This window comes from Drosophila sulfurigaster, chromosome X (assembly GCF_023558435.1).
Source record: "Drosophila sulfurigaster albostrigata strain 15112-1811.04 chromosome X, ASM2355843v2, whole genome shotgun sequence".
Lineage (NCBI taxonomy): Eukaryota > Metazoa > Arthropoda > Insecta > Diptera > Drosophilidae > Drosophila > Drosophila sulfurigaster.
Window position 1 is genome coordinate 10,365,838 of NC_084885.1, and position 10,121 is coordinate 10,375,958.

Below are 10,121 nucleotides of genomic sequence, written 5' to 3' on the forward strand. Positions count from 1 at the left end.
TTGATTTGTCTTCAAACAAAACTGCAACAAAGCGAAATTCATTCTCTCACTCTGTGTTTCTCCATCTCATTTGCATTCTCTCTATCTCCGTCTCTCTCTGTCTCTGCACCGCTTTGTCTCGTTTTCTCTCTGTCGCGAATCGTATTTACAATATTGAGTTTAGAACATTATCTTTTAGGTATACAATATACTTGTTTACAATATATTAATACATATACATACATACATATGTAATTAAAATCTCTTCAAGTCATTTTTGGATGCACAAAAAAAAAAAGAACAACCAACAAAATAAAACTAAAAAAAAAAATAGTAATAAAAAAAAGTATTAATTATAGGTAAATAACACATAGACAAATTAAAAGTGTAACATCGGCAGGCCAAGTGAATAATGCGCTCTTCAAAATGATTTTTTTCATGTGAGTTTTTTTTTTTCTTGTTTGGGTTAAATTCTAAAAAGATGATGTCACATACAATATATTTTATCGGCTATATACAATCGAACGATATTGAGCGCATTTCTGGGCATGTTTTTGGACCCCTAACCCCGCTAGTTAGAGTGTGTTCACATAGCTTTGGTTTCAATTTCCATATTTCACATCTCTTTTTTTCTAGTTTTTCGTTTTTCATTTTTTTGATTTTTTGTTTCTTTGCTTTTCTCGGTATGTCTAAGTAATAAAAATACATTTTTCTTGCAATTTCTTGTGTGAATTGTGTGGAGAAATTCGTTAGAAATGTTTCGCTAATACATATTTGATTATAACTTTAGTTTAGAGCTTTATGTGCTGTATACATATTATGGTATATACTTATTATATAGTATTATGCATATCATTAACACTATGCAACAAAACGAATACGTACATCAATTTGAAAAGTTATGCTTCTTACGATTTGCTCGATAATAATACTAAAAAAAGGAATTTGGAATTGTTTCAAAACTTGGGAGATCATAAGTAGCTCCTATATGAATGGAAATTACATGTGACTGAATCCTCAACATTGTGTTTGTTGATCTTAATGCTAATACATGATCTAGCAAAGGGAAAACTTCGTGTATCTTTTTAGCCGCTACCCAACATGGAGATGAGACAAAAATCTTGGAAGTTATCCAAGAAATAATTTGATATGGGCTGCTTTGACAATTTGGTATATTTTTTGTACTCTATGGTATATTTTGAATGTAGTAGTATTTCGATATATCAAATACACATTTCGGTATACTTGTATCTTATATTTTGAATGTAGTAGTATATCGATATATCAAATACACATTTCGGTATACTTTATGATATATTTTGAATGTAGTAGTATATCGATATACCAAATACACATTTCGGTATACTTTGTGGTATATTTTGAATGTAGTAGTATAACGGTATACCAAATACACATTTCGGTATACTTTATATATTTTGAATGTAGTAGTATATCGATATACCAAATATACATTTCGGTTTACTTTATGGTATATTTTGAATGTAGTAGTATATTGATATACCAAATTAACGGTATACTTAAGTATTTTTGCGGTATAATACCGAACTATTTTGTTTCATTTTTATTGAATTTGGGTAGCGGGTATCTATCTGTAGCTTTCTAAATTGTTCTGCTCCGCCAATCTGTCTCCTAAGCTCATAAATTAAAACATTTTACTATAGTTCTGCCAGCAAATGGCATTTAAAATGAAAATTGTTGAGGAAACCATTGACTTGGGAATCATCACAAACATAAACAACGTTTTTACATATAAGCCGACCCTTAACTCAATCATTAGCATATAATAAACATAATAATTTTGTCAGTGGGAATGAAATCGAAATGTTGTGTTGTTGCATAGTGTGTGCCTTAAACTTTTGTCTACATTTTAGTTGTTGTTGTTTGTTGTTTTTGGTATGTGTGTGAGTGTGTGTGTTTGCATTGCAGTTTTGCCTACGAATAAAGTCTCGAGAGTTTTTTGGACAGTCGCGCCAAAATACGTGCACCACATGTCATAAGGTTAAGGTGCATTTGTCATTTAGTCAGCAGCGCAGCTGTCTATATCTGCATCTACAGCGTCTTCAGCATTGTCGCCTTGCTGGCACTGGCGCTGGCGCTTTTGTAGCTCTCATACGAGGCAGCCGCATGCAGCTGCGCGTATCCCGAACTATTCGCAACGGCAGCGGCCACAGCCGCTTCGGCTCCATTGACAACCATCGGCGGCGACGATATCGGTGGCGTCTTGTGTGGCTTATAGCGTTGCAGCATCTCCGCGGAGGTGAGCTTGAACGTTTCGCTCATCTGAGCGCGGACACGTTCCATCAATGTGTCGATGTCGTCCTTGGTCAGACCCTCAGTGCTAACCGGCGGCAGCGTTGTGATCACAATGCGTCCCGCATTCAAGATCTTCTTCTTGTCGTTGAGGAATGAACAGTATGAGCTGAAGACGACCGGCAGTATCGGTATCTGCTGATCGATGGCCATGTGAAAGGCCCCCTTCTTGAACGGATGCAGTTCGCCGGTGTTGCGTCGTGTCCCCTCCGGGAATACCCACAGCTTGATGCGCTGCTTCTTGATCCGACGATTCACCGCATTCAACGTATCGCGCGCCTTCTCGCCGCGCACTCGATCAATGAATATCAAGCCCGCCAGCCAGGCGGCCAGACCAAAGGGCCAGGCATAGAAGAGTTCACGCTTTGCCACCACCGTGCACTTGTTCATCACATGCCAGATGTTGAACATGCCTGCCAAAAAAAAAGAGCACTTCAAATTGTTAGTTTTGCCATTTGGAATGCGACGATATCTACTAATTTGTGTTACCCAGCACATCCAGCGAACTCTGGTGATTGGCCACGATTATGCAGGCCTGATCCTTCTCGAGGTGCTCCTTGCCCCGCAGCTCCCAGCGCAGTCCGATCAGCGCTGTCACTCGATGACACCAAGTGCTCGCCCATCTGCAAAGCAAAATATGCAATTACATATATTATTGAGATTAATTGTAAAGTAACATTAGCAAATTTCTCTACTCTGTGCATTCTAAAGTCTTCAAAATGAACTATTAACTAGACAGCTTTTGCAATATCAATATACCAAATATGACTTTTGGTATATTTTGTGATTTTTTCTATTTTCGTGGTATCAATTTTAAAATATACTACTAATTTGGTATATTTATAAATTAATACCGTACTGTTTTGCTTTTATACAACATGGATAGAGGGTATTTCACAGTCGAGCACACTCATCTGTAGTTTACTTCCATGCTTCATACGGTTTTAGATACAACCTTTTTTTTCTATTGATACAACAAAGCGATCCCATTAAATATAATACTGAAAGGAATGCAATACTTTTCTAATCCATTTTACTAGCATATAAAAAAATTCCAAAATAAATGGATACACTGTGATCCTATTAAATAAAGAACGGAATGGGAAGCAAGATTTCAACAATCTGTTGTACTTTAAAAACCAATGCTATCATTTTGTGGAATTTGTTGCTTGACTGCATGTTCATATTTTCGCAATTACAACAGAGGAATATCAACAAAAGAATAACTTAACACAAACTAATATAACTTAACATATGAAATGGTATTTCGAAATTTGCAGATTTCGCAGACGCATTACAAATCTTGTAAAATAAATTAAATATAATCATATCCATTATGTGATATATAGATTATATTATATATTTTACATATTGTTATATTAATGTTATATTTTACTATATTTTATTAAAAAAAATTTGCGTATACTCGCAGCATTCCGCAATTTTAGATATGAAGTCGCAATAATTCACAAAATTTGAAGGGTATTATAACGTTGTGTCTACAGGAAATGTATATAAAAGACAGAAGGAGCCAACTCCTATATTATGAACTATACATTTTTGTATCAAAAGCCGAATCGATATAGCTATTCCATCGGTTTATTTCTATAGTCATCGAAATATTTTTGTCATTTTTCGGTACGTTTATAATGCCGCACTGTTTTACTTTAATTAAACATGGTTTGCACGTATTTAACAGTCAAGCCTTCTAACTTTTGCTGTTACTAACAATATATCTTAAATTTTCCACATCATTTAGGGAATACAAAATGCCTCGCTTCAAATCGCGCAAATGTCCAAATTGGAACAGAAAATATCGCTTCGTGAATGCTAACTTAAGCGAACACCACAAGTGCCTTGAGGCACTTATCATAGGGTATTAAAAGGTTAACACATTAGGAGTGCACTTATTAAACTCAATTTGTCGTTGGATCCCAAGCAATAGCTCCTTGACAATATCTTTCAGAATTGGGGACTGCTCGAGTACCTTCAAGCTTTCGAACGAAAGTCGCAAGACAGAAGAGTCAACTAGAATGAATTGTTTGCTGACCTGGGAAGAATATGATCGTCATTTCATTGTCAATGATGTTGCAGAAGCAAACCTCTACAGGCAGCAACCGAATGTGGCAAAATCGAATCACAATCTGAGCGTATTTGCAGCCAACAAAGAGCAACAATCTAAATATAGATATCTTTTGGCACTCGCTGTCAATGATCGTGTTGTTGAGTGTGGCACTTGCACCTGGGGCATGTGGCATGTGGCAAGCAACAGCTGTGATCGTTTAGTGGGAACAGACACAGTTCTATCTCCCGCCTGGCCTTATCCAACACTGACCCTGACTCAATCAGTGAATCGCAATGCAAATGCATACGAAAATATATTATACTATGAATGAGATCTCGAAACTATTTGTGGCGAGCATGCAGCTGGATACAGGTAGAAGAAGAGTGTGAGCAGAGGGGGAAGATTGATTGTTTAGCTGGCGGTTGGGCGACTCTGATTACCTTAGCATATGGCGACAGGTGACACGTGCGAGCAATTTGCAATTAGTTGTGCAATCCCCAAAAAAGGGGGCGCGAGGTAGCGCCATATGGTCAGACAGACGGACAGACAGACGAACAGTCTGAACAGTCTGGGGAGGGTTGCTCAATTGTGTTCGAGGTGGATTTAATGACTGTGCCCAAGTCGAGGCATGTGACGGCTAAGAGACAGACAATCGATTTAACCATTCAACTAATGCACCGCAAACCATCAAGACAACTATTATTATGAACCAATTGCGATTACAAGTCGAGGATTGTTTGACCGATTGTATAATCAAATATGAAGGAGCAGGACAATTTAATACTGTCTGACAACGTTTAAATAAGTTATTTCGTTGGGGTCATAACAATGCGAGAAGTGCATTGTCTTTAATAGAGAATTGAATGACTAATTTCATAGTATTAGATTCGTATTTATAGCTTGTATGATTAGGGCAGCATTATGTTCCGTTGAGTCCTACTTCCCAGAGCTGATAGATTAGAAAAGGAAAACTAAGAAATAGTTACAAGTTGTATGAGAAAGTGAAGAAATGCATAAAAAGTGGTTAAAGTATGGAATTGGTCTTTAAAGTACGACTGATTGTTGAAATATTGTGTCCCATTCCGTTCATTATTTAATAGGATCGCAGTGTAGGATCGATGAGAAATGAAATGAAGAATGGTAGATCCACTTATTTTGGAATTGTTTTATATGCTAGTAAAATGGATTAGAAAAGTATTATATTTAATGGGATCGCTTTGTTGTATCAATAGAAAGAGAAAACTGTATCTAAAACCGTAAGAAGCATGGAAGTAAACTACAGATGAGTGTGCTCGACTGTGAAATACCCTATATCCATTTCATATAAAAGCCAAAGAGTGTGGTATTCGTTTTAAAATATACCAAATTAGTATGCCGCTAAAATACAAAAAATACCACAAGTGTGTTAAAAGATATATTTGGTATATTAATATACCATAGAGTGCTAAATATACCAAACTGTCAGCAAAAAAGCAACTATGACCCGTAGTGAGTAGGCGTTTTTTCCAATGGCAATGTATTTATTAAATAACTTCTACAATTTTTATCTGATCGTAATAAAATTTTCCGAAATCTCAAAGACTTTAGTTATTATTGTACGTTTACAAAAATTACGCTTGTTATTCGATTTTTATCGATTTGCGGAGGCGAAAATGGGCGTGGAAAAATTTAAAACAAATGATCTGAATGCAAACTTAACAAGTGCTGTTGAAAAAGAATCATAGCTCTAACTCTTATAGTTCCTAAGATCTAGGTGTTTATACAGACAGACAGACGGACACACAACATACTCTCGGCTGTTGACTCTGATTGAGAATATTTTTATACTTTATAGGGTCGGAGATGCCTCCTGCCTGTATCATGGACGAACAAAGGTATAATACTGTTCTACCAAATGACTAGCGGGTATAAAAAAGGAATGAAGTGCCGTAAAATTTATAGAGAAATATATCTACAAACTTTATGTGGAATGTTGCTACTAACTTTCACTTATTCGCTTTGTATATAGAGTAAGATGAATTATGGCAAAATTGCTTCGTTTTAGTAGTCATGTAGGTGCTTAGAAAATGGATAAAAGAAATAACAATAATACAGAGTAAATTTACCAAGATTTTAGTTTGGAATTTACACGAAGAGAAGTCAATATTTGAGTTCCTCTTCGAGCTAAAGATCGATGGTAAGAATGAAACCAAATCGGTAAACCAAGGTTAAAGACATATCCTTGAAATTTGCTTGTGCAAATCCAATTTATCGATTTACAGCGAAGGTCTTTGAAAGACCTTCAATGCAATATGGATTGTTTAATAAACAACTTTACAAATTTATAGGCTTAAATGAGTAATCTATATGCTGACTAACGTAGTCACCCGGTTTTACCACCCAATTTAGCTGCTGATTTTTTTGGCTGTCGGTGTAAACCGAAGAACTAAAGAACTGAAGAGTATGACACAATGTGGCACCTCCTGCGAAACACGAACCTTGGCCAATTGGTATTAGCGTGCACACACGGCACGTTTGCCGGGGCCAACAAAAAAATAAACACGTAGTCAGAGAACCTGAGAAGAATAGTAGTCAACGCCTTTGCAGGGTCGACACGTGTCAATTGCACCAGCAACTAAGTGCATTACGAAAAGCGTCCTTCAATGTTTACAGCATAGTATACAAAGCGTGGTCAACAAACAGAACCGAAATGCTGAAGAAGTTACCAATTCAATTCAATTCAATTCGATAACCCCTCAATAATTTGTGCTGCAGGTGTCCAAGTGTTTCATTGGTTTTTTCATGAACTTCGTTAATATTGATGGTTTAGTTAGTCCAACACCCAGGAGGGTGACCAAAGGGCCATCAAGGTTGATAAGCATTTGGGTGGTGAAAGAAAACCAATGACTGACAGATTGACGCAAATTGAAGTGCGTCGCGTTACTAATTGAAGTGTCGTCAAGGAAATAGAGTTTCTGGGGGGAGTATTGATATCACTATCCGAGAATCTGTGTCATTGAAATGCTTATTGGATATTTAATGGTTTCATTGACAGAAAAGATACCGAGATTATAGTTGGACATGATCTGTTGAATGAAATGGATAACACTACAGGTTTGGTAGCTTCAAATGCTCAACTACTTCATCTTTTTTTACATGAACAAGTAAAAAAGCGATATTATTATACCAAAATAATACTAAAAAAAAAACCGAGTGCCATAATTAGTACATCAATAAACTAATACATTAAAAATATACCATAAAGTGTTATATGATAGACATGAATGAGCTATATATTTTTAATAGAAATATACCATATTAATATACCGAAATAATGCTAAAATATACTGAATGCTATAGTTGGTATATCGATACATTAAAAATATACCAATATACGAAATATACATCAAGAAATTTACCCATCTACACATTTTCAATAAAAAAAATATACCGCATTATACCAAATTAATACTAAAATATACAGTGTGGTATATCAATATACTAATACATTAAAAATATACCATAAAGTATTAAATATACATGAATTAACTACATATTTTCAATTAAAAATATACCGTGTTAATATACCGAAATAATATTAAAATAAATTGAATTCTATAACTTGTATATCGATATAATGTGTGAAATATACCGAATTCTCAACCAAAGCAAGTAAAACTAGATTTTCAAAACTCTTACAAATGTTATCTATTCGTAATTAAATCTTCAAGAATCATAGTTATTATTTTACGTAACAAAGCAACGCGTCTCTAGCGTTTAAATATTAAACAACTGTCCTAAAAATACAATTAACTACAATTAAAGTAGAGGTTTGCTTTAGTTTACGAATTAGCTTAAACATATTCCTGATTTAAAATAATACATAATACTTATCGAATATCTTACAAATTTAGCAATCAGATCCAGAGATAAGAAATCATACAATCATTATTTTGAATACAGAACAAATGATATATAATTTCGAAGGACTAAACTCGTTCAACAATCGACAAGGGAATACCGTTGACATGTTACCAAAGAAATATTCTAAATTAGAATAGAATAGTAATTACCTACTTCGAATCTTTTGGGAGAATACCGAAAGAGAGTTACTAACATGTGATTAACAAGTTGTCTTTATCGGAATTTAACTGTGACTATCAACAGATTGTAAGGTAAAGTGGGGGGAAGCACTTGAGCGAGTAATTTTTTGCCTCGCCACTTAGACGACAAACAGTCTAAAGGTCGTTTGGGGGGGAAGGAGAGTAATCAAAACATTAAGTTGATGGACTTCAAGTTTTATATATTCATTTTGATAAGCAATCAAAGTTAGTCAAATAGAGGAGGCTACCCTTGAGGTGCGGTTATGGGATTTAACTTGGCTACAAACAAGAGCAAGAACAAGAACGACAACCGCAAGAGAGCAAACAAGAACCATAATAATAACACAAAGCGAGGGCCTATCGATTTCTCAATATATGTACACATACATAGTATATAGTATATAGTATATTCTTATAACAACCGACCGACCCGGCGATACGATACGATACGATACATTATATGGCTAATAGAGGGTGTAGAGATAACTCAGCGGTCTTGTATAAAATAATTAAGTTTATGAATTGTTTTGACTGATTTCAAAAGTGTTCGTTTATGAATGCAATTGCTAGCTATAAATACTATATATTTGATATATTTGTTATGGCACTGGACTTTTTTTTTGTTTGTTTGCAATTTTTCGGTGTTTTGTTTAATTGTTGAATGTGTTTTTAATACTCACAGTAAATTGCGCACATCACAGGGCCGTGTGAGGAAAGCCGGTATTAATATGATCGAATTAAACGATACGATCCCATAATAGATGAGGAATTTGAAGTAGTAGCGGAATATGTGATTCGTCTCGTACAAGAAGGGCAGCATGAGCAGCACAAACAATCCCAACAGTTCGATGTACGAGCTCATTGTGATGAATTGCTTTGGCTTTCAATAGTGTGATTTTTTTTTTAGTTTTTCTCCGTCGTGTTGTTTGTATCGTTTGCACTGCTTTGCACTGCTTGTTCGTTCGTTGGCTCTCCTCTCTCTCTGCTGACGTCGACGCTTAAGGCAGAACGGTGCAGTCTTCTTGTAATTATCTATGTATGTATTGTTGTTTGTGTGTGTGTTAAGCTGCAATGAAGCAAAAGGCGAAAAGAAAGTTAAAATCACATAAGCTCATGTATGAGTGGCGTGTTTGTGTGTGTGTGTGTTAGTCAACCACAAATCATGGCAAGCAGTGTTCCATTCTGATTGTTGTCACATTTAAGTGGACAGCGGTGTCTCTCTCTCTTTCTCTCTCGCTCTTTCTTTCTTAGTGTGTGAGTGGACAATATGATGGGTGGAAGGGGGAGGGTCAATGCAGTTGTGGGAGGTGGCTTTGCGTGCGTTATGCGGCGTATGCTTTGCCCTCTGCTGCCAGTGCCACGACTATTATTTGGCGACTGCTGCATGCAGAACACAATAACAACAACGACTACAACAACAACAACAAAAAATCAATTTAAATTAACAACCCAAAGCAAAGCAAAGTAAAGCAAAACAAACCAACAATCAACAACAAACTTGGCACACACACATACATACATATGTACATATGTATTCTTTATGAGGGCGACATAATTGAAGAATTGGAGTATTGTATTAATTGAAATACCCTACGCTGCGATATGCGATCCAACAACGATAGTGCGACTTTGATTAATAGTCGATCATAAATGTTAATGATTAT

At 35.7% G+C, this 10,121-nt stretch overlaps 1 protein-coding gene across 2 annotated transcripts; it reads right to left on the reverse strand.

Moving 5' to 3' along the window:
* Positions 1-1,061: 1,061 nt before the first annotated feature.
* Positions 1,062-9,319, reverse strand: LOC133847980 (1-acyl-sn-glycerol-3-phosphate acyltransferase alpha). Of its 2 annotated transcripts, XR_009895204.1 has the most exons (4): positions 9,138-9,319; positions 2,800-2,933; positions 1,286-2,723; positions 1,062-1,165 (listed from the first exon to the last, which is right to left on the reverse strand). XR_009895204.1 is itself a non-coding variant. In XM_062283337.1 (3 exons), exons 1-3 carry the CDS (start codon positions 9,317-9,319, stop codon positions 2,050-2,052), a joined length of 990 nt encoding a protein of 329 aa, XP_062139321.1. In that variant the 3' UTR covers positions 1,062-2,049. The 2 variants fall into 2 exon arrangements, 1 of the variants encoding a protein (XP_062139321.1); XM_062283337.1 differs by having other exon boundaries at positions 1,062-2,723.
* Positions 9,320-10,121: the final 802 nt, after the last annotated feature.

What these genes read in the sequence shown, in the direction of transcription:
- LOC133847980 (XM_062283337.1), bottom strand. Translation starts at nt 9,319, where the DNA reads ATGAGCTCGTACATCGAACTGTTGGGATTGTTTGTGCTGCTCATGCTG. An exon ending in TGTGATGTGCGCAATTTACT is followed by an intron (nt 2,934 to 9,137) that starts GTGAGTATTAAA and finishes TTTGCTTTGCAG; the next exon opens with ATGGGCGAGCACTTGGTGTC. An exon ending in GAGTTCGCTGGATGTGCTGG is followed by an intron (nt 2,724 to 2,799) that starts GTAACACAAATT and finishes TTTTTTTGGCAG; the next exon opens with GCATGTTCAACATCTGGCAT.